The sequence below is a fragment of the Pituophis catenifer genome, unplaced genomic scaffold (genome assembly GCF_029215685.1).
Source record: "Pituophis catenifer annectens isolate HBS135680 unplaced genomic scaffold, rPitCat1.0.hap2 SCAF_3, whole genome shotgun sequence".
In the NCBI taxonomy this organism is placed as follows: Eukaryota; Metazoa; Chordata; class Lepidosauria; order Squamata; family Colubridae; genus Pituophis; species Pituophis catenifer.
In genome coordinates this window covers 71,541,781-71,567,447 of record NW_027256883.1, presented here as the reverse complement: position 1 = coordinate 71,567,447, position 25,667 = coordinate 71,541,781, and the positions used below count along the sequence as shown (strand labels likewise).

Genomic DNA, 25,667 nt, shown 5'->3' with positions numbered 1-25,667 from the left:
TATTAAAAGACAAAAGCTTTTATGAGTTACAGCTCAGTTGCTTTTCAGTAAAATGTATTATTCTGCCACTAGACTCCTCCTGATTTTTTTTGGCTCTACAGGTAGTCCTCAATTTACAACAGTTCGTTTAGTGACCATCCAAAGTTACAACAGCACTGAAAACAGTGACTTATTACTGTTTTTGACACTTATGACTGTTGCAGCATCCCCATGGTCATGTGATCAAAAAATCATATGCTTGGCAACTGACTCATATTTAGGATAATTACAGTGTCCCAAGGTCACGTGATGTAACCTTTTGCAATCTTCTGACAAGCAAAGTCAATGGGGAAGCCAGATTCACTTAACAACCATATTACTAACTTAACAACTTCAGTGATTCACTTATCAATTGGGCAAGAAAGGTTGTAAAATGGGGCAAAGTTCACTTAACAAATGTCTCACTCAGCAATGAAAATTTTGGGCTCAATTATGGTCATAAACCAAGGACTACCTGCATAGACTTACATGGCTGCCCTCTTACAGTGTTGGTAACAATACAGAATTCATTTTTTAATGTCATCTTTTGAGTTGTTCTGATAGCTTCCCATCCAAATAGTAACCATGGTTCTGCTTAGCTCTTTGAGAACAGAGTTGGCTATGTTAGTGCCACCTTGCAAGTTTCAAGAAAGTAAATTTCTATGATTTTAAAAATCTAGAGCAGATTTCTTAAAATTTGCTTAATAATACATTGTGGCTGATCTTGCCTATAAAGGAACGCAGCTTGTGGATCGGTGTCCCAGTGTTGGATTTAACCCCTTGCAATCTCTACCAAAACAGAGATGTGAAGTAGGCACTGAGCAGGGGTGGGTTCTACCTACCTTTACTACCACTTTGCAATGGGGACGCATGCACGCACGCATACTCTTCTGCGCATGCACAGAAGCTTCTGTGCATGCATAGAAGCATTCTGATGACGTTGGAGTCAGTGGGCGGAGCCTCCCACCAGTTTTACTACCGGTTCTATAGAACTGGTCTGAACCAGGGGCAACCCACCACTGGCACTGAGCCATGCAAGGACAGTTAGGATAGTCTTTAAGGATGGGATGTCTTTTTATTCCTCTTATATATCATCCTAGATGCCTGTGCTAGCAATCAGTAATTGATATTACTGATTGATATTCTAGCAAGTTCAACCCACAATTTGTACATATTTAATGGCAATAGTGAGTCACAATTAGACATCAGAATACTTTGGTTACCCTAATAGACCAATCAGATTAATATTTGCAACTGAAATTGCTGGTAAGCCACTGAAAGGAATGTATGTAAGCAGCTGCATTGACTGTTGAGAGGAGATTCAAAATCCACTCTGAGGCTGCATGCCCATTCAAAAGGGGCAGAGCTAGAATCACAGCATCTCACCCACCATTGTTTTGATTTTGATCTCACCCACTTCAGACATAGCTGCAGCTGTGCTTCTATTCTCAGCCAAATCTCAAAGATGCCCTCTGGATATATGACTTGCTAACAGAAGTGCTAAAGCAAATCTCATGACTTCTTTAACTCTTCCCCATGAAAAACAAGGTAGCTTCTACACATCAGGACTCAACAAGACAGTCCTCAAAATGCTGGTAAGAATCAAGTTATTATGAAAGGCGGGGGGAGAAAGTAAAAATTCAACCTATGTTTTCGGAATCAAACTCTCACTTTGCACACATCGAAGTTTGTTGGGAATAAAAGACAACAAAGAGAACATTTTATTGCCCTGATTTTTTTCTCTCTTTCAAAGTATCTATGGGATATCAAGTTTTAATTAAAACTAACATTCAGGATGCTCCAGAAGCTGAAATATTTTAAAATTGTCCTGATTTTAATATGTAACAGCATATATTCTTATTATTAGTTGGGAACTAATTAACACTTGAACTAATTCATATTGAGTAATTTTCTGCTGTTTGTTGAAATAATTCTATTTTTTTTTTATTGGTGCTCAGTTATTGTCTTTTAGTGATGCTTATGTCAGTTTGGGACAAAAGAAGACTCAGTTCAGTGCTAAATCTCAGCAAAGACGTTGATGGGCAAAGAAAATCAGTCTAAGTATACTTGTAAACTTGGTGTGTAATTTGGTACGATGGTATAAAGAGTGTTGTATCAGGAAGTAGGAGACTTGGACTTAAATTACTTCTGGGCCATCTACCTTACTCTCAATCAAAATCTCATGAGTGTGAGGCTTAGTGTTTAATCACAATCCCTTAGTTGAACAGATTTTACAGTGTTGTTTGTGACAAAAGTGGGGATTATGTACCTCATGTAATTAACTTTGAAAAAAGGCATGATGCAAATGAATATGTGGATATTTATATATGTTTATATGAACTTGATCTTTCATCGTTTTGAGTGGAAAAAAACCCCTCTGAAAATAAATTGGAAAAAAATTAGAAAGCATATGCGCAGAATATATGTTTGGCAACTTCTGGATTATGGCAGAAGTTTGAAAATGCAGTTCTTTCTCTTACTTTCCTGTCATGAAAGGTGGAATTACTGAATTTAAAAAAAGAAAGAAAGGAGAAGATCTTTACTTGGCACTCTGAATATTGATGTCCAGCTCGCCATAGACATGTCGTAAGGCATCACAATTCAAGCTTGAAATCAACTTTCGGAAGCCATGCTGCTTTGGAACATACTTATCTTCCCAGATCAAGGTTGAATTCCTTGGAATCTCTCTGCAGTGAAATACAATAATGCAAACATAGTTTGACATGGTTTATAAATCTAATATATAAACTAGCATTCTTGGTAGTAGAAAAAAGAATCTTTGATTTGAACAGATAACCTATCTCCAATTATTGGGGTTATTTTAAAGCCTTAAAAAATGTACACATATCTAGACAACCTAAGCAACTATACAATTATCATTCAGAGTTATATTCTTTTTTTTAGACAACTTATGAATGAGATCTGTTTATTTACGATAACTTACAAGGTAGTTGTAAGAAGAATGGAGGATTTTACATCAGGACTATAATATTAGATAGTTTGTTTTAAAAATTAAAATTTGCTCAGTTTTTTTCTAGATATAGATCTTTATAGATATAGATATAGACTGTATATATTTGTCTTCACTTGTCTGTTTTTTTCCCTACCTTGGGCAAATTATAGTTGTAGAAAGGTGATTTAAATCAAGATAATAACGGTAGTAATAATAGTTGTTTTACTCCAGTGCTGTGTTCCCGTTTGAATCCAAGACTCTTAATGAAAAATATACACATGGAAGGTTATCCATGGATCTACTTAGCATGTGGTTTGGCTTTTAGATCTTTAAGCTTTAATTTAATAACAAGCAATTTCAGAACTGTTTCCATTTAAGCCTTGAGTCTATAGTTGCAGGAACAAAATCTTGAATGCTTGTTGAAGCTGGTGACTACAGTGTAGTAGAACATAGATTTTTGTATAAATCTTGATGGCTTAAAATAATCCCTTGCATATAACTTTGTCAAGGAAGAAATAATGCAATCTAGAAGGCTGGGTGTGGCATTTCCAAAAGGACTTGTTCAGAAATAAGTAAAAACAAAACTGGAATATATCCCAGAGGAAAAAAGTATTAATTTTTTGCTAATGAAATAAAACCAAACTAATTCGATTGATTTGAAGTAATGTGGTGATGGATGATTCTTGGTAATGTGTTGAGCCATCAGGGTGGATTGGTCATTTATCATCTTCAATATAATGAGGAAAATGGGATGAATATTTAAACAATCTGTGATGGTTTATTTTCTATGACTTTAACTTACCACAATCATGCCAAATGAAAATGTAATTCAGTACTTGTATTTACAAGACACCTTACATTGAAATAGTTCCATAATTTAACACAAGAAGAGGAAACCTATAGCTCACAAGTGACTGCTAAATTACAACTTCCCACAGATCCAAACAACATTGACAATGATGCAAGATACTAGAAATTGCTGTTCAGCAATATCTAGATGATTGTAGATTCCTTGCTCTTGCTCTTATTCTTAAAAGCACTCTTTCAAGATCATTATAAAAAATAAATATAAAAATGGTAGCAGAAAACAAAAAAAAATCAATAAAATATTTAAAACAATTTAAAAATAACAGAATCAGATTAAAATACTATGTTACAATTACCACTGAAAGAAAGAAAAGGTTTACTTGATTATTTAGACTCCGGATAATTAATAAAGGAGAATTTTCCTTGCAATGAAGTTTGAACCTTAGGTGAAATTCACTCCCTGATCAGAACTCAGCAAATTTTCACTATTAACAAGCAGGTTCGATTTGTATATTAATGCAAGTTCAAGAATCTCCCCTTTTTTAATTATTACTTTACAAAACCAATTCTTGTGGTTTTTGAAAGAAAGAAAGACTAACTGGTTTTTTAATGGTCATCCCTCCTTTTTTTCCTCTTGCCTTTTGAGGGAGAGCTTCATAGCCAACAACCTAGCATTCTCTTTGTGGGACCTGAAGTTGAGGAATTGGGAGAAAAGGTGAGGGATACTTTCCCTCCAATAAGTGAATGAAATCGAGGGGAGGGAGGGGAGACGAGGGGGGAGGAGAGAGGAGAGGAGTTTGGACTGGTTTTAGTGACATCATAGCTGAACCTGAATTAAATCAGTTAGATCCCCAAACACACATTGACCTGGATCTGCTTTCAGACTGACTCATATGGAAATGTCATGAGAATTTATGTAGGAATTTTTCAATGTTTAAAAAATTTGAGTTAGATTTATAAGATTTGTAAAGTGTATTATTACTATCATCAATATCAGATGGACTGTAAGGATAATGAGGATTAGGCAGAGAAATGCTATTTTATTTCATGTTTTCTTAAAATAAGTGACATTTTAAATGAGTTTTGCTGGATTACATTTTCATAATTTAGCTGCTAAACTATTCCAGTAAACACATTACTGTAACATTAAGTTATCTTGTTCATTATCTCGATACAGTATCTTGCTGTCACTGTTGCCCGGGGAAGGAACACAGTTTTATAATAATTTAGATCAATTCCTCTAATTCACAGATATTTGGAGGTAATCACTCACTAAATTCCCAGTTAGCAGAACTTTGCTAGCTGAAGTTTCTGGGAGTTATAGTCCTGACATACCTGGAGGACAAATGATTGGAGAAGATTGATTTCATGCCCTCAAGAAAGAAATCGATATTGCTCAAATATGGTGGCACATTTAGTGTTCATTTTGTAATGAATACCCAGAAAACTACCGGTATGCTATACTGGGCCTTTCCTTACCTGAATAATTTTGAGACTGGTTTTAACACACCAGGGCCATCAAGTCGGACCCAGACATTGGTGAGATTTTGCTTCAGAGGGTTGGGGAACTCCACTATTACTGTCATGTCCTTTCCAACAACTTTCTCTCCAGGAGCCTGCAGGAAAAAAAAAAGAAAACTAAAATCAAATAACTATACATTGAATTATTGCAACATTTTCTAATCTTGTCCCTTTTAGTTTCGTGGATGACACCTGCCTGCTTCCCTAGCTAATTCATATCTTAATTTTATGCCTTCACTTGTCTCCTGGTGATTGCCTGAACAAGTCACTGTGGATTTCTTGCCTATATTTTTGGAAGTGGCTTACCATTTCTTTCTTTTATCTTCCTGAGAGACACCTACCCAAAGTTACCCAATTGGCCATATGTCTAAGGCAGGAGTAGAATGCAAGGTTCTAGCCTGGTGCCTTTATCTGCTATATTAAACTAGTTTCCTACTCTTCTCTTGCTAACATGCCTTTATATGACTGCCCCATATAAACTCTAGTTACACCAAGGCTATAATGTGTTCTGTGGCAGTCTGTCCTTCAAAGATATTTGAAAGCTTCAAACTGGTACAGAGAATGGAACTCATAGTTATGGGATGAGGTACAATATAAGCCACATTTTTCAAAGATTTAGGATCAAATAATTTTGTGGTGATACTAAGACTGGCTTTAAGGCCTTGCTTGTAGGGTATTAGACAAGGTGGGCAATTAGAAATGTGCCTTTCTAAGCTTATGAAATATCCTTGTACAGTAGAAATATATTTCTAGGTCCCTGAAGGCTCTTTGTTCCAACTTTCTTTTAATTGGCATTTAAGTTGTTCTGAATTTAACTGCTGCTGTTTGAAATTTTTATGCTTTACTGCTTGTACTCTTTTATATTGCTTAATGGCTGCTGTTACATTTTTTTGGTTTTGTTTTTATGCTTTATAAATTATGGTTTTACACTTCGCAATATGTTATAATGACTACTTATGTTTTTCAGATATTGCGAGTCATCTCGGGAGGGCTGGTTCCTGAAAGGCAGTGTATAAGAATAGATATAAATGAATATCATCTCTAAAATTACATATGGACTAAATACAGTTTGAGGGAGCTTTCTGCCAGAAAGACAATGGAGTGTGGAATTACTATGCAAAATCCTGATAATTTTAACTACACAAAAACAGGTTTAGGGGTTTGGGGAAAGGGGACTATAAACACCGCTTGCCAAAAATTAGACACAGGAGATCTGTTTTCCTACAGTTTTCTCTGCTTGTGTACTTTAAACAAATAGACATAACAAAACTGTACTATTTCAAAGAAACAGAAGTCACATCAACTCTCTCACTTGGAAAAATAGTTGAGTACTACTTTAACTTATCACCCATCTCCTCCCACTTGTGACTGTATGACTGTAACCTTGTTGCTGTTATCCTTAAGATTTATATTGACTGTTTCCCTATGACTATCATTAAGTGTTGTACCTTATGATTCTTGACGAATGTAGCTTTTCTTTTATGTACACCGAGAGTGCATGCACCAAGACAAATTCCTTGTGTGTCCAATCATACTTGGCCAATAAAGAATTCTATTCTATTCTATTCTATTCTATTCTATTCTATTCTATTCTATTCTATTCTATTCTATTCTATTCTATTCTATTCTATTCTATTCTATTCTAGTCTAGTCTAGTCTAGTCTAGTCTAGTCTAGTCTAGTCTAAGATACTTATGACTATAAATGGTCTGTACTTTCAGCTGCTGTTTTTAAAACATTTCTACAGTCAGGAGGATATTTTGCCCATGATCCAATTAATGAATTAGTCTCACCCAGGTCTGTGACTCTGGATAGGAATACAGGTCTACAAAGATGCATGTAGATAGTTCATTAAGATTCAAATCAGGGTTGTGATTCAGATATGACAAACACTTCTTGAAGACCAGATGCCTGCAATTACTGCAGGTTCGAATCTCGCCAAGGCTCAAGGTTGACTCAGCCTTCCATCCTTTCTAACGTAGGTAAATTGAGGACCCAGTTGTGGGGGCAATAAGCTGACTTTGTATAAATATACAAAAGAATGAAGGCTATTGCTTAGCGCATTGTAAGCCGCCCTGAGTCTCCGGAGAAGGGCGGCATATAAATCAAATTAAAAAACAAACAAACAAACAAAAAAACCCATCAGCATATGAATGAATTTACTGCATAAATGGATGGGAAACAGCAACGCTTCATATGTTTCTATTACAGTAGGTCCAGATAGTGTGGGCAGTAGTGAAGGATGCTGGGAACTGTAGTTCCTTTAGTCCTTCCAACTGGGGCATTAAAAGTAACTTTCTGTCCTAGCGGCCCCATTAAATTAGAGGTATAGGAAATCCTTATGGTCTTGATAAAAATGATCACTGTAGAAAGAGAAGGGGGAAAACGTTGCAAAATGTCACGTGATGGCAACATGACACGGCGAATTTGACACCCATGCTGTAGAATAACTTTGCAAAGCTACTAGTTGTAGCTCCTGGCCAGCTCAAAGCACAACCAGGGGTTGAAGTCATATACAAAATGATGCACAAAGTCCACACCTAGACCCGAAATAAGAATAAAGAAATGATTGGATACTTTGATGGTGACAAAATGATAATAGGACTCATATATTCATAGTGAAAGTGACCCATATGTACATGAGTCAACACAGTACTGGAATAGCAACCCTGTTTAGGATGGAATCGAGGATGTCTTCTGATCCCTGGGAGGGAATGATGACAAAATGATATGGATTGAATCACTGATGGAAACAACCATCTGACAGGATACCTTGGCTATCGTACATAGGTAGAAATTGCTGGTGTCCCAGCTGTCAGTTCCATCTGTAGAATTGGTTGGATTGCCACTGTTGCAGACTGAGCCCCATCAACCTTAGCAAGCATGTATTTAAGAGGAAAAAAACACTGCAGTGGAACTAGAAGTTCAACAATGCCTGCATCAGAAGACCATGTCCTCTAAAAAAACAGAAAATGGAGGGCCTTCATGGAATGCTAGCAGGACATAAAGACATGCATAGAATGCCTCGGTAGAATAGAATAGAATAGAATTTTTTATTGGCCAAGTGTGATTGGACACACAAGGAATTTGTCTTGCTGCATATGCTCTCAGTGTACATAAAAGAAAAGATACGTTCATCAAGAATCATAAGGTACAACACTTAATGATAGTCATAGGGTACAAATAAGCAATCAGGAAACAATATCAATATAAATCATAAGGATACAAGCAACAAAATTACAATCATACAGTCATAAGTGAAAGGAGATGGGTGGTGGGAACGATGAGAAGATGAATAGTAGTGCAAACTTAGTAAATAGTTTGACAGTGTAGGATGGGGATGAGACAGAAGTTACCTCTGGAGGACATGTCCCTTAAATGTGATTATTTACGTATCCTTGGCCAGGGATATGACTAAAGTTGATGCTGAAGCCACTAAATGTTACAAGCACTTTATAGTGGTAGTGGGGACTGTGTTTAGCTGACACATTTGATGGTAGCCTGATTGGAAATCATTCACACCTTTGGAGAGGTGTTTACTGGGTAAGATTTGAAGGCATGGTTATCTGTTGAGAGGAATTGTTTAAGATAATAATTGATAATATGGATAAGTCCTGTGCCCATCACAAACAAAACCCATCGTGCGAGTGGCGATTGCACTACAGAAACTTATAACTACCACACTTTTGAAAAGGAGCCATTGCAACCATAGCAATTGAAAACAGATAAGGAAAATGCTTACTGAGAAGATAAAAACAAACAAACCATCCAGTGAGTGTTTGTAGTTAGGAGAGAAGCATTCCATTACCTTGTAGTTCAGTGTTTTTCAAACTCTGTAACTTTAAGATGTTACTCCAATAATTCCCCGGGCAGCATGCAGTTGTCTTAAAGTTGCTAAGTTTGAAAACCATTGTGATAGGAATGCTGTGGAAAAGGGGTGTAAACCTTTGCATACTCCAAATGGATGGTCACAGAGATCATGATAATTAACAGAGGCTTTAAGGATAGGTTGCATTTCATTTATAAGAATGAACTATATCAGTCTTATTTATTAGGGTTTAATAAATTACATTAAAACTCCGTTTCTCTCCTGCAGATCTCATTTCAAAAAGGAATTCAAGGGGTAGCGGGCAAAGCTTTTCAAATTGCAAGTATTTCAATCCGTGGGATGCTTAGATCTGGCCTGCGGGGCCGCCCTGGAAACAGCAGAGAACTGGCCCATGGTGCCTGTGCTAGCAAAAACAGAAATCTCCATTTTCGCTGGCAGAGGGTTGCAGGATGCCATCGCAGCTGAAAATGGTGCATCCAAGGGCTGCAGGCGGCTCTCCCAAGCTCCATTTTCACTGGCAGAGGGATGCAGGAAGCCATCGCAGTCAAAATTGGAGCTAGGAGCCTGTTTTCACTGGCAGAGTGCTCAGGCCGCCACAGGCGCCTCTGACACGAGTGACATCAAGCTGACCACGCCCATCCTGGCCCCCTGAGGTAAAACACAACTCTGATATGGCCCTCAAAGAAATTGAGTTTGACACCCCTAGCAGTAGTGAATTCCTCTTTCCTTTGCTACTGGTTTGGAACCGGGAGTGTATGCGTGTGCGTGCTCGCTTCACTCGCGTGTGGTGCTTCTGCACATGCGCAGAACTTTCTGTGCATGCGCAGACCGTCCATGATGATGTCCAGGTGGGTGGGCGGAACCTTCTGCTGCCACCACTACCAGTTCATGGGAACTGGGGTGAACCGGTAGAAACCCACCACTGACCCCTGGCTTAGAGTCACCCAATTGATTTTCACACCAAAGGGAGGACTAAGATTCATAGGCTCCCAGTGTCTAGATTAGCATCAAAGCCACTACACCAAACTGGCTCTCAAAGCAACTGTTTTCAATTCAAAATGAGGCACTTTAGCTTAGACTCTTTGAATCTGAAATACTAAATGCTTAATCATCATCTTCTCTCAATTGAATCAAAAGGCAAACTGTGCCAGATACACCCAAGTTCCTGACAAATGGATTTGGTTATTAAGCCTAGAGAGACTGAGGATCAAATTCTATTGAAAGCAAAAGTTCAATTCAGAAGTGATTCAGCATTGCAACAATGAACCTAACCTCTCTGATTTATATATCTGGCTTATTAGTCCTCTGGTGTGGCCACAAAAGTGCAGAAATTTTAATGTTTATTTTAGGCTGACTAATTTGATCAATTAGTCTACAATTGATTAACTACAAATTATGTTTTGAATAACTACAGATAACATTTGCACGATTTAGAGATCAGATGGTTTGCTACAGGCTGATTTAGGCAAAATGGAAGTATTTATTCCTTTTCTTTCTCCTCCTTGCCAGGATATGATGATGATCGGGACTAATAAAATTAAACCAAGATTGGCTTAAGAAGTTATTGGATGATAATTCCCAACACATTCAACCATTCACAATATTGGCTGAGGCAACTCGTATCTGCAGATCAGCAGAATTTGAAAGCCACAGGTTTCTCATTTTGATACTGTTGCTTAGAATTTTGTTAAGTTTATTATATGCTCAAAAACATATTTAAGAAAGTATTTTTTTATTCCACCACTACTACCATCATTTAATTAATAAGTTCCCAATCCTTTTTGCTTATTTAAAGGATAAGAAATGGTCAGGTTCAGTGGTGGGTTTCAAAATTTTTTACTACTGGTTCTGTGGGTGTGGCTTGGTGGGTGTGGCATGGCTTGGTGGGCTAGGCACGGCTTGGTGGGCATGGCAGGGGAAGGATACTGTAAAATCTCCATTCCCTCCCCACTCCAGGGGAAGGTTACTGCAAAATCCCCATTTCCTCCCAATCAGCTGGGATTTGGGAGGCAGAGAATAGATGGGGGTAGGGCCAGTCAGAATTTTTTACTACCGGTTCTCTGAACTACTCAAAATTTCTGCTACCAGTTCTCCAGAACTGATCAGAACCTGCTGAAACCCACCTCTGGTCAGGTTGGCTTCATGGCCATGAAGAACTAAAGATGGTACATTATGGTTATGACACAGATTAAAATTGAATCCCTGCCCCGATTAAATTTGAGCAGGAGCATCAAGAGGGACAGAAAAAGTAACACAATCAAGAATTTGGTACTCCAGCTAATAAAATGCAGGGCTGGGTATTAAACTTTACTGTTAAACCAGAGAAAGCCATGGAAAATACTACAATGGAGATAGGCCAGGGGTGAAATCCAGCAGGTTCTGACAGGTTCTGGAGAACCGGTAGCGGAAATTTTGAGCAGTTCAGAGAACCGGTAGTGGAAATTTTGAGTAGTTTGGAGAACTGGCAAATACCACCTCTGGCTGGCCCCAGAGTTGAGTGGGAATGGAGATTTTGCAATATCCTTCTCCCAGGAGTGGGGAGGGAATGGTGATTTTGCAATATCCTTCCCCTGCCATGCCCATCAAGCCACGCCCACAGAACCGGTAGTAAAAAAAATTGAATTCCAGCACTGAGATAGGAAATCTTCAGACTCATCAGCCTTCTAACACAGTAACTGACATAGATATCATCAAATGTAGGAGCCTATTATAAAGCCATCCATCTAACCAACTCCCCATGAATATATTTCTGGATGAAATTAAAAGTCACAGAATGACAGTTTCCCTTTTCTGAAAGCTGGAGAGAGTGAGCAGAAATAAACAGTCAATGCAGTGTATATGTATTCAAGCACATTCTGCTCTAGACAGCAATGACATGTTTGTCCAAAACACAGATAAGCCATCTCCAACTGCTAGACATATGCAGGCAAGATATGGTGCACTGACCACCAACTGCTTCCTTCTGAAATAGGAAGCAGAATTCTGATAAATCAGAATTGCCCAACCATTCCACAACACAGTTGTGTTTTTTGTGTTTTAATAAACTGTCTAAACTTGCCAGAATTTAGAAGAAAAATCCAGCAGAGATATTGCCAGAGACCAGTTATTCAAGTCTTCTAACAATGCATGAAATATCCCTGGATTACTTTTTAATAGATCTTGTTATTCTAATAGTCATAATGCTACGTTCCCTCTGTATCATGGTTACAAAACATTAGAATTTTTCTGGACAAACATGGCCAGCTGATAATTGTTTTTGCTCTTCTCCAAGTTGATCAAATAATAATAATAGTCCTTCCAGTTCTTCTACAGGTCTTTCTCCTGCTACATCTGAATATGGAAGAATCCTTTCCCTACAGAAGTAAAATACTTGCTAATAATTTTCTTTCTCCTTACCTCAGGAAACATCTATTTGTCTCCTGAAAATGCAGCATAAGATTTTTTTTTCAGAAGCTAATTGGACATTCAGATTTGTTCTGAAGGGTCTGGGGAGAAGGATGATTGAATGACAGACACAGGAAATGAATTCCATGGATATGTTATCACAGTATAATTGCCTTCCATTTTGAATTGTGCTGATAATGTGGTAAGTTTCTGGGTGGAGAAACAGATTCATTGGCATGCTAAGGAAAACATAGGAGAGGACCCACGAATATGAGTTGGACAATGTTGGCATTATGAGCCAATAAATTTTGCAGCCGTGGATAATTCTGGTGACATGGCAAAAGAATCACTGACAAAATGTCAATCCTAACACTTTGGTCCTTTTAAGAACATGACACAGAAACAGCAGCTCTGGGTCCTGTCAACTCTTTAATATTCTTGCTTCAAAACAGGAAGATAGGCCTAAGCAATTTAGGCAATTTAACCCAGGCAAGTTGGAATATGCTGTTCAGTTTTGGCAAAGAATTGAAAGAATTATGCATTTTTAAAATGCGGTTATTGAAGACAAGCGCTCACAGCAATATTATATGATTTATTGGCTTCCTCTGAGGAATGCTCGGAAAAGATGTAATATTATTTGAGGACACTGCTGATAAACATTTGTCCAGGCTAATTAGATACAGAAATGCTGGGGCTGGGAGAAAAAAACCCCTGCAAAACAAACTTTGCACTTGATTTGATTAGAGGACTTTTCAAATTGACATTTCTGCATCAATCTTTGGCACGTTTCTGCTTTTGCCATGTCTTTGCTATTCACAGTTACATTGCTGTAGTGTTTTAGTAAATCTAGATAAATATTTCAATTCATTTAATTCTGCAATTTGCCATCTGTGGTGGATTATACATTATGCCCATTATAGCCTTAACTGGAAATGCTAATTCAGCCTTCTAGAGATGCACTTTAAATGCAGGTAGTCCTCAATTTACGGCCACAATTGAGCCCAAAACTTTTGTTGCTAAATGAAACATTTGTTAAGTGAATTTTGCCCCATTTTACAACTTTTCTTGCCACAGTTGTTAAGTGAATCACTGCAGTCGTTAAGTTAGTAACACAGTTGTTACGTGAATCTGGATTCCCCATTGACTTCGTTGTAAGGTCACGAAAGATGATCACATGACCCTGGGACACTACAACTGTCATAAATATGACTCAGTTGCCAAGTTTCTGAATTTTGATCATGTGACCATGGGGATGCTGCAACCAGGGGTGAGTTCTACTTACCTTTACTATCGATTTGCAACGGGACCACGCAAAGCTTCTGCACATGCGCAGATCACCCATGATGATGTCGTGGTGGACGGGCGGAGCCTCCCGCCGGTTTTACTACCAGTTCTATAGAACTGGACCGAACCGGGAACAACCCACCACTGGCTGCAATGGTCATAAGTGTGAAAAACAGTCATAAGTCACTTTTTTCAGTGCCTTTGTAACTTTAAAGGTCACTAAGTGAACTGTTGTAAGTCGAGGACTACTTGTATATAGGATGTCTAGTTTAATGAAAAGAAGGACTAGGGGTGACATTATAGCAGTGTTCCAATATCTCAGGGGCTGCCACAAAGAAGAGGGAGTCAAGCTATTCTCCAAAGCACCCGAAGTCCAACCCCCTGCTTAGGCAGGAAACCCTACACCAGTTTAGACAAATGGTTATCCAACATCTTCTTAAAAACTTCCAGTGTTGGAGCATTCACAACTTCTGCAGGTAAGTTGTTCCACTTATTAATTGTTCTAACTGTCAGGAAATTTCTCCTTAGTTCTAGGTTGCTTCTCTCCTTGATTAGTTTCTACCCATTGCGTCTTGTTCTGCCCTCAGATGTTTTAGAGAATATCTTGACTCCCTCTTCTTTGTGGCAGCCCCTGAGATATTGGAACACTGCTATCATGTCACCCCTAGTCCTTCTTTTCATCAGACTAGACATACCCAATTCCAGCAACCATTCTTTACATGTTTTAGCCTCCAGTCCCCTAATCATCTTTGTTGCTCTTCTCTGCACTCTTTCTAGAGTCTCAACATCTTTTTTACTGATTCTTTCAGTTTTCACTACTTTTTCCTTGTTGATGGTGAGGATGGCATATATTTGTCCCGTTTCAACTCCATTGCAATATCTTGGCTGCATACATGGCCGAGCAGCAATTCTATTTTAGATGGTATTTTCCATACACCTTCAGATTGTTCATGTAAAAAAGATGGGATAGATGTTTTTGATGTCTGATAGCCATGGCCTATCTTGTTTAGTATTGTTGACAGAGAAATCAATGCAATGACAAACAGTAGTGTGATAGTGAATCTCCTTGAAAGATTCCTTTCTTGATGTTAACCTCTCCCAGTCTATCACTATTGACTGACAACTTCCATGGTGCCATTGATCTTTGCACAAAGCTTCTGATGTTTCTACTGACTTCTGTTATTTCTAGGCACTTGATAATCCAGTCATACGGCAGGGAGTCAAATGCCTTCTTGTAATCAATCCACACTACATTCAAGCTGGTCTTCCTTTTCCTGCAGTTTTCCAGAATTGTCTTGTCAGTTAGGATTTGATCTTTTGTTCCTCTGCAGTTTGAGCAGTTTCTTTTCTGCTCAGATGGAAAGAGCTTGTTTTCAACTAGATGCTTTCAACTACCGCACCAGTTGGCAATTTGAAAGTTGTTGTTAAGTAAGTAATTGACCTGTAGTTGCCTGGTGCTAGCCCTTTTGCTAGATCTTTCACTATCAGGTAGATTTTGCCAGATGTTAACCAGCCTTCAATTTCACCTCCTTACAGTACATTGTTAAATTGCTTGGCAACAAATGGGTGTGGACCAGTCAGATGTTTCAACAAAAAAAAACCCATGCAGTTCATCTTCATCTGCTGTTAACCAAATCTTGAATTTTCTTCCTTCTTTCTCCATCATTTCTTTCATTCCAAGTTCTTCCATTTCAGCTTCTTATCCATCTCCTTTATCCATTCTTACTGTATTTCTCTGAGTTGTCCCACAGGTGCGCCCAGAACACCACTGTTTCTTGTGTGGACTGGTTCCAGTCTCTTGATGGATTGGTAAAAACTTTTCTGATTTGACTGAAATTGGAGATTCTGTCTATAGTGTGCAATTTGAAGTTTGTATTGCTGATCTCCTTAGCTGTAGCTGTTATTTGCTATTTTATTATTTCCAGTGCTTCCTTGATTTTCCTTTTTTTCTAAGTGATTTTTCTTGATCAGATATTCTTTGGTCTTCTTGTTCTTCAGCCTCTTTTGTTTCATCTTTTCTAGCTTGCTTGCATCTGATCCAGTAGTGGGTTTCAATTTTGTTCGCTACTGGTTCGCTCGTGGGTGCGCGTGTGATGCTTCTGCGCATGCGCAGAAGCTTCTGCACATGTGCACAGACGTCCAGGCACGTGGGTGGAGCCAATCCGGGGTGAAGTTGTAGCAACCCACCACTGATCTGATTTTAACATGCTGATCTTATTTTCCAACCTGATCTTCCATTTTGGTGGTGTACTGTTTTGTGGTTTTTTGTATCCATAGAGCGACCCTTATTAAACTGAGTGATAACTGATCCAGGTTGGGTTTCTGTAAATTACATTTCATGATACTGTTTGTGGGAGAGACACTCTTTGTCTGACTCTTCTGATGAGACCTGAAATAGCTCTCATCCTCCTCAGAGCATGCAAGCCTCACAACCACATCAAGACAGCGATTCTAAGTATCAGAATTACATGTATTCATGAAATTTAAGAAATCTGGGAGTTGAATTCCACATTTGACAAATGGTCAGTGTAAGGGAGACCTGCTCTAATTCAAGTTATCACACTATTCAAGTGTGAGAGTTTCAATCTCTGGTTCTGATAATAGAAGGTACTAAAAATATTTGTAGCAATTGAGATGAGCACTTGGATTAAGATTTGAGCCATTTGAGAAATGAAATTCAATTGGTGAGTTTAGGCCAATCCCTCTCCCTTAGCTTAACAATGTTAAATGAAGGTATTAGAGGGAAATGCATCTTTTTCCTAATTATATAGAGAGTGTGTTATCTAACTGAAGACTTTTATATACGTTATAATGATTAGATGCAGATTAATGCCTGTGCATTTATTACAACTAATATCTGAAGAGGATTTTCCACAACAGCCAAACATGTTCAGTCAACCAACAAAGCAGGACAAAGCTTGGCAGCCTCTTGGCTGTTAACTGGTGGTTTTCCAAAAGTCTGCTATCAGCCCTTGCTTTGCCAAAAGTTCTGCAAAACAAATGAGGGGACTCTTGGTTTAGAGAATATCTATATAAGAGGAAAAGGGTGTGAAGAAATTGAAACGTTCGTTATTGTCATAGGAAAGAAAATCAGCTTTATTGACAGAGCCATAGGGAGAGTTGGTGCCTATTTGTGCATAGTGCCAGCCTATAAAGTTTTGGTGCCTAAGGCAGAGTAGCAAACGAAGCCTGCCAGCCTACCCATCCACCTCTTCCCAAGATCCTTTGCCGTGTAGCAGAAAGACAAACAAGTTATTTTGGCAATGGAAGAAAACATGCTGCTCTCTCTCTCTCTCTCTCCTTGGCTGTAAAAATAAAATACTACATTAATAAACAATTTACTACCTTTTTGTAATGCCAAAATCCTGCTGCCTTAGGTGGCCATTTAATTTTGCCTAATGGTAGAATCAGCCACGTTGTTTGTATGCTACAAGCACTCCGAAAGACATGTTTGGGTGTATTACTACTATTTCTGTGTAATGCTGTCAGATGTGTATCTGAAATCAATCAGATTTCTCCTGATGTGAGAAGCCTGTGACTTCTCAGAATATTACTTGATATGGAATAGATTTTATGAGCGGTTAGAGATAAGAGGTAGAAATTAGATGAAGAAAGATTATTGCTATGCATGAATTAAATATAAAGATGATTTATAATTATACATATGCCAATATAATTAACAGAATTACAAATAAGCTAACATAAAGAGAGATTTAGCCAAAACTATTCTGTTACATTATTATTATTGTTACCAGTATATGTGTTAATATTTCTTTTTGTTCTCTTTGTTTTTCTTTTGTAAATGATATACTCTGACAATACACTGTATTCAAAATGTTTATGAATAAAAAAAATGGGGGGAAAAAAGAGAAGCTTGTGACTTCTCCTCTCTCTTTTATAACTAATTAGTAGTCACTCTGCATTTTGGGGAAATGATGCTGTGAAAAGATTTTTTTAACACTTGCTCTTGACATCATTTCTCTATTAGTACCAATTTTTATTTTGGCAGAGAGAAAAATATTGAGATATTAAGCATGCTACAGGTAGTCCTTGATTTACAACAGTTTGTTTAGTGACATGGCACTGAAAAAAGGGACTTATGACTGTTTTTCACACTTACGACCATTGCAGCATCCCCATGGTCACAAAATCAGTCCCTTGGCAACTGACTCATATTTATAATGGTTGCAGTGTCTTAGGGTCAGGTGATCACCTGTTGCAACCTTCTGATAAGCAAAGTCAATAGGGAAGCCAGATTCACGTAACAGCTGTGTTACTAAATTTACCACTGCAGCAGTTTGCTTAACAAGCATGGTGAGAGAGAGAGAGAGAGAGATCGTAAAATGAAGCAAAATTCACTTAACAAAGGTGAAATTTTGGATTTAATTGTGATCGTAACTCGAGGACTACCTGTATAGATTACATTTCCAATTCATATGCATATTGTCTTCTGGAAACTAAGACAGCTTTGAGGAAAACAATTAAACTGGGTAAATGGTCCAGGACACGCTCCATCATCATGCTTGCCAAAGCATGGGGACAGAGGGGGGAATTTTGAAGACTAGAGCTGAGCAGGGGTGAAATGCTCCTGGTTCGGACCGGATCGCCTGATCCGGTAGCGATGGCAGTGTGTGGTTCGGAGAACCGGTAGCAAAAATCCCTGCGCCCCCCCCCCCCCATGCCCAGCTGAGCCGCACAATGATCAGAGGCGGTTTTTTTTACTTTTAAAAGCATTTTTTCTATAACCTCTTCGGCCAAAAAAATGCTTTTAAAAGTAAAAAAAAAAAGCCTCTGATCATCATGTGGCTCAGCTGGGATGTCAGAGGCTTTAAAAAGCATTTTTTTTCTACAACCTCTTCAGCTGAAGAGGTTGTAGGAAAAAAATGCCTTTAAAAGCCTCTAACGATCCCAGCTGAGTTGCTTGATCATCAGAGGCTTCTAAAAGCATTCTTTTCTGCAACCTCTTAAGGTTGTAGAAAAAATGCTTTTAAAAGTAAAAAAAAAAAAAGTTGGCCACACCCACCCAGTCACATTACCCCCTCCCCCTACCAAGCCACACCCACAGAACCGGTATTAACAAATTTTAGATTTCACCCCTGGAGCTGAGGCAATAATTTGTTGAGGACAGAAGGAAACAGATGGGAGACCCAGGATTTCCCCTACAGTGTTTGGGATTTGAATCTGAGATCTGCAAGAAGAAATCTGGAAGCTGGAGGATTCACCTGCTATTTTCAGCCATCTCAAAGTCTGTTCCTTAAACCAAGTTCTGACAAGTTTCTGCACTATCCCTAATTTGGGCTTTTATCTCTCCTCTCAGTCTCCCCCACTTCCACACGGACAAGACACAAAACAGCATAGCCTAAATTGGGCACGCCTAGACCAAGATGCAGAATATTTGTCAGCCTACAGTCTACTTATCTCTTTGCTCATGGCTGCTTCCAAACTTACCTTGAGGTGCAATTGAGGGATTTTCAGCGAAACGGTCTTCTGCCGGGCCAGGATCTTTTGTAGTTCATTGACACGGGCTGTGACGAAGAAATGTAGGGAAGCTTGTTCCAGCAACTGGCTCATGTACTCGCTTGACTCGATGAGCACCTCAAGAGTTTCAGCTGACAGGAGGAACAAACAGAGAAACGCCACTGAAGCCTGTGCAATATACGGTAGCTGCCAGCTATTATTCCCAGTGCCCATTTATGCCATGCTACGCCAGATTACATCAGGTAGAATAAAGATGTTGCTTGCAGAAGGATCCAGTGCTTTTCAATATGCAAAGAAGCATCTAACTTCTGTAGTTCATTCTCCCTGCTATGATTGAACAGAATAGCCAGACCTGTATTTGATTCATTTCCACCCACACAACGAATAGTGTTTACCTTAAACTGCGGCTGCCAATGGAAATATAATACCTGAAATAATACCTGCATTAAAGAACTACTTTGGATCTTTTCCCTTTACCGAGTTACGGTATTTTCCACACATCCTTTGTTTGGCAGGAAAATCCCTTCAGCCTGAAATTGCCAGTCCAATCCAGCCACTGTTTCCGTTCCCAGTTATTGCAAACCACATGTTTTCTTCGTGATAACAAAGTCTAACTGCTTCTGTACATTTATATATTTATTTACTTAAAACAAATTTATATAGCCACCCAACTCATACACAGTGATTTGGGCAACGTATAACATTTGGAAGCTATCCTTCAACAGTGTTAGAATAAAAAGGAAATACTACTTTAAGAGGAAACGGTTAAAGATTCTTTATGTATTTCATTCATCCATTGGGGATGAGATGAAGGCAGCATCATGGGGACATGGCAGAAAAAGAGAGATTGCCAGGTACAAGGGGATAAAAGCAGGGGTGAAATCCAGCAGGTTCTAACAGGTTCTGGAGAACCGGTAACGGAAATTTTGAGTAGTTCGGAGAACTGGCAAATACCACCTCTATCTGGCCCCAGAGTGGGGAGGAAATGGAGATTTTGCAGTATCCTTTCCCTGCCATGCCCACCAAGCCACGCCCACAGAACCGGTAGTAAAAAAAAATTGAATTCTACCACTGGATAAAAGCCATTTGTCTTGCAAGGCATTGAGCCATTAATTGTGTGTGTGTGTGTGTGTGTGTGTGTGTGTGTGTGTGTGTGTGTGTGAGAGAGAGAGAGAGAGAGAGAGAGAGAGAGAGCGCTAGAGGGGGAGAGAGGGAGGGAGGGAGATAGAGATAGAGATTATTTGTTCTTTTGGAATTCAGAAAGTAGCTTGCTAATAAATCTTCCTTGAAGCTACTGGGATCACCTGGAGAAATCTGACATTTAAAAGCAATCTCAGAAGGGCATTTAAGAGTACCGATGTTCTCAAAGAGCAGCGCTTGTTCCAGCAAAAAAAAAAAAAAGGTGCTACAGGGTTGTCCAAAATGTTTCAGTCCCCTCAGAGCATTTTGATCCTCTCTTGTAATAGAAAGCAGAGCCTGATTCTACTCCTATCCTAAATTTGCATGACACCTTTGTCTATGGTTTACCATGATTTATTTATTCAACCCATTTCCCCAAGTTTATACGATATACTGAACCATAAACCGGCAAGTTAAAGTTATGACAGGACATCTTTGAGGTAAAGCATCTGAGGCTAATCTGGACTTTTGCGGGCCAGATCTGATAGTCCTTGGTTGTGATTTGTTCAGTAGTCTCTACCCAGGCCTACAGTCAGGCTATGGTTTGTAGAAATAGGAAGCTTGGGGACAGCCAGGTGTTAATCAGGTACAATATCCAACAGCCTTGCTGTTAACTATGGTAGCTGTGCTTGCGGCGAGTTTCCTTTCAGCTACATCTGCAGGGCTGAATGGATGGAATATATCATTCCCTCCACTGGTGGGTTTCAAATTTTTTTACTACTGATTCTGTGGGTGTGGTTTGGTGGGCGTGGCAGGGGAAGGATACTGTAAAATCTCCATTCCCATCCCACTCCAGGGGAAGGATAGTGTAAAATCTCCATTCCCACTCCACTCCAGGGGAAGGTTACTGCAAAATCCTCATTTCCTCCGGATCAGCTGGGACTTGGGAGGCAGAGAATAGATGGGGTGAGGCCAGTCAGAATTTTTACTACCGGTTCTCTGAACTACTCAAAATTTCCGTTACCGGTTCTCCAGAAATGGGGAGAACCTGCTGAAACCCACCTCTGATTCCCTCCTATAAAACAACCAAGGATTCCAAAACTTTTTGGTTTCACATATTCCTCCCATACTTTGTTTCAACCACTGAAACAAGTCCTGGAGACCCTAATTTATAATACTGAATTATAAGTAACAGTTTACAGTGTGAAATAACCGAGTTCAGAAAGGATTAAACAGTACAGTACATGTCATTGCATGAAATGTAATTCAGTTAGACTGGGACTTGTTTTGCTAACTGGCATCAAAATGCTATGGGCTATTCTGGCTTAGGACAGGAAGAGGGCACTTCTCAGATGTAAGAAACAAGGTGTGGACCAAAAGTCTATCTGGCCAAAGATTTTTTTAACATCTATATTGCAAATTGAATAAATAAGAGTGATTTCCAATCTTTATTTAGCTGGGATGCTAACACACAAACACCCCTGAACTGAGTGGGCTTTATTATGCAGGCAACATGTAGGCAGAACACAAGGCAGAAAACATCCTGCCGAAGGCTCCACACCCATTTGCACTGCTCAGGACACAGATAAACCTCCAAGTGGCCTCAATGACTCTAAAAGAATGCAAATGACCAGCTGCCTGCAAGGAGTATTAATCCTTCTGTTCCCCACCATCCAGACAGAGCTGAAGAAGCTTCTTGGGTGAGAATTGAAATGTCTTCAAAGAAAGACAAGAAAGTCCAGTTGCTTCTTGAAAAAGCATCTTTGGGACAACCATGGCCTGGATGACTGAGAATCTCCATAGACATTTTTGAGAGCAGGAATACATAAAATCTGTAGCATAAAGCACAGAGTATTACAGTATTTAGAATTGTGCAGGGTAATCTTATTAGAAAACATACTGGAAATAAGGGAAACCTATTAAAGAAAAGCTGGATTTGGCAAGCCTTCGGGGAGCGGGATGACAGGTTGAGCTGGGCATCAGAAGGTACAAATCTTAATCTCTTATCTTGACAGTATTACATGTGAAGTTCCAACTCTGTATTGTGAGGTTACGGTATAAAAAGTTCTGCTGCTTTTTTCTCCTGTTGTTCCATCCACATCAAAACAGAACTCTTGAATTCCTTCTTATTGCTATTTGCAGGCAGCCATCTGACCCAGATTTCTAAGACAGTCAAAAGCTGTTTGATGTGCCCCCTCAGCTGCAAAGGAATTACACAAAGTGCCTGTAAGTCTTAACCTTGAATAAAACTCTGGAGCAGTCAACTCTCTTGGAAAAGAAAAAAGAAATAAATGAGCTGGGAGACACGTGAATCCCATTTCAAAGTTCCAAAAAAGAACATGTCAGGTTACATTTGCACTTGTATGCAGTCTTCTATTAAAAGTGGCATAAACTGACTTTCAAAATTCTCCATCAAATTTGTGCACAAAGAAATAGGACAATTTCTTCAAATGCTTCCAGGATAAGTAGAAATTCCTCAAGAGCAGAATTCCCTTCAGTGACAATAGAAATACACTATCACAACTCTATGGTAAGAGTTCCCTCCTAATATCATTCTTTAGGTTATAACTGAAGAATGTGAAGCCAAAGAAGACACAACTGCAGGAGAGCAGATTGTACAAGTAAAAACAGGGACATTCATACACATGCCATAGCCAGTGTGCAACTAGATAAGCATAAAGAATATCACAAAATAATTTCTCTGAACAAGTTTTCTTTTGTTAGATTGAATATTAAAACCACAGAGAAAATATTTTCCTGGTACTATGGAAATTTACAGTAGATGTATGTCCTACTGAAGCAGTAATAAACTCAGTATGAGTCATACAAGAGCAATCTTTAGAAGAAGGGATTATTGTTATTATTAATTAAATGTACGAGCCACCTACTTCCAATGGACAAGTGAAAATATTAAAAACAGGGAATAATAAAGTAAGATAGATAAATACAAGAATAAAAATTGGCAAGGGTAGCAAGAACCAGATGGGATGGAAAAGAAATAAAAATGTAATTCAAGGGGATGTCCGCCACCAAATTCCTGGGTGAAGAGCTAAAATTTCAAGGCCCCAACAGGGTGAGGAACACCTGAATCGGGGGGCGGGGGGGGGAGACTTTAGTCTAGAGGGGAGGTGCTGCTACAGGGAAGACACCCTTCCAGAATGCTGATCGATGGCTTTATTTAATCAAAGGAATTTTGAGTGTATCACTCCTGGCAGACAGAAGAGGCCAGGCAGGTACAATAGGAGATGGCCATTAGCTTGACCTCTAATGGTGTATATATTTACTACTAGGCCCACATTATATTTGTACAACGTTTGAAATAACATTCATATAGGAAGACTCAGTCTAATAATTTCTCTTCCTCTAGATTTTGGCTCTAAATTAACATCAAATGAAGTTAGGTAAATTCAGAGCTGGAATAGGTATTCTAAAAGGATATAGGATTGATTAGCACAGATCTTCTTTCTTATTGCTCATAAAGAATGAGTCTCCATTTGATTTTGGTTAGATATGGGTTGCAAGGCCACCAACTGACGGGCATGAATGAAAGGAAAACTTGTTTATTTTAAGACAAGAATTGATCATAGGCATGTGTACGTTGATCTAATTTCAAAAGATCTCCCAAAATTGGTTCAGATTATACTTAGAATGAACTGTTCCTTTTCTGAGCAAGGGAGAAAATGAGAAGAAAAGAGAGAGCAGAAGATGACAGATGAATAATAAAAGGAGGTATAGACATCCAATTTTGACCAGAGTCCCATCCATTGCTAGCCTTGCCCTTAGCCAGGACATGCAGACCTTGATGAATTGTTCCTGAGAAAATGCTAACCTCAAGAAGTGAATTTTTAGCCAGGGTATTGGGAGTTCCTCTTAGTTCAAAAATGTGTTTATTTTTTTTTATTTATTTTTTTAAATTTTATTTTGAATTTATATACCACACTTCTCCCGAGGGACTCAGGGCGGTGTAGAGCCAGATAAAAACATACAATACAAACATTAAAAATCAATTAAAAGGATATATATTAATTTGGCCCCAATTTAAGATAACAAACCAATTAAAAATTAAAAATATGTTAAAAAATATGTTAAGCCAGCTGTTTAGGCTTGCTGAAAAAAGAAAGTTTTAAGGGCACGGCGGAAGGCACTGAGGTCTTGGATTCTCCTTATCTCTGGGGGCAGCTGATTCCAGAGGGAATCTCTGATTCCACAGAGAAGGCCCTCCCCCTGGGGGTTGCCAGCCTACATTGTTTGGCTGATGGCACCCCAAGGAGGCCCTCTCTGTGGGAGCGCACACGTTGGTGGGAGGTCATCGGTAGCAGCAGGCGGTCTCGAAGATAACTAGATCCTATGCCATGGAGTGCTTTAAAGATGTTAAACAAACAAACAAACAAACAAACAGACAGACAAACAAACATGTTGTTCATTGGAAGAATTGTTGTTTTCAAATCTTGGCGTATAAGGAGGAAAGAGGTTAAATAATAAGGCAACAAGAATCACAGTTATATTCATTGGCATGTTTTTAGATAAAACAAATATAGCAATATTAATAGTGTATGTTAAAGAATTGTTTTTTTTAAACTCACGGAATATTTTCCCTTGGAAGATACTGATACATTCACATCTATAAACTTTGTCACATACACAAACCCTCCTTGCATGCTTTGCATTTTCCAAAAACACAGCTCCTATTCATAATCATGCTAGGATTATCTATCATATGTAAAATACAGCTGAAGCCATGCATAGGTTTTGCTATATAATTAATTTTTAAAAGTTCTAAAAACCCTTCTCAGTCTATCTATGTTAATTATTATGTGTGTAATTAAAATACAGTCACTTTGGTCCATCTGTGGATATGAGTTTCAATACCAAAAAAAAATTAAAAAAATCTACACAGTACAGTAGTGTTTATTTTTAGATTGCCAAAAAATATTACACCAAACAAGCCAACACTATAGCCTTCATGATAGGTTAAACATGGAGCAGATGTGGGAGCCAGTCTCAGGCTTTTAAGTGATCTCCTGCTGTGCAAATAAATATTTAATGTGAAATGGGACCTTCACAAGGCCATCAGTCAGATTCCTATTTAATTTCTAATTAGTGTGTTTTACATTTATAATTAGTATAATTCCAAGCACTGGTAGACAGATCTGGATTTAATAATCAGTTATCTTCAAGCCCCTTCTCAAACCCCATCATCAAAGTTAACACTGTACATGATTGTTGGTAACCAGGCGTGCCTCCTTCGTGTTCTGGAACAAATGTATTTAAGCAG

The 25,667-nt window shown here is 38.7% G+C and overlaps 1 protein-coding gene across 1 annotated transcript in view; it reads right to left on the bottom strand.

The window, feature by feature from the left end:
- Positions 1 to 25,667, bottom strand: part of F13A1 (coagulation factor XIII A chain) — a 124,442-nt gene that overhangs the window by 9,659 nt on the left and 89,116 nt on the right. The window contains exons 13-15 of the mRNA XM_070940719.1: positions 19,244 to 19,404; positions 5,258 to 5,394; positions 2,562 to 2,705 (exon numbers count right to left, since the gene is read on the bottom strand). Of these exons, the coding sequence (XP_070796820.1) occupies positions 2,562 to 2,705; positions 5,258 to 5,394; positions 19,244 to 19,404 (442 nt within the window). The remainder of the gene's footprint in view (positions 1 to 2,561; positions 2,706 to 5,257; positions 5,395 to 19,243; positions 19,405 to 25,667) is intronic.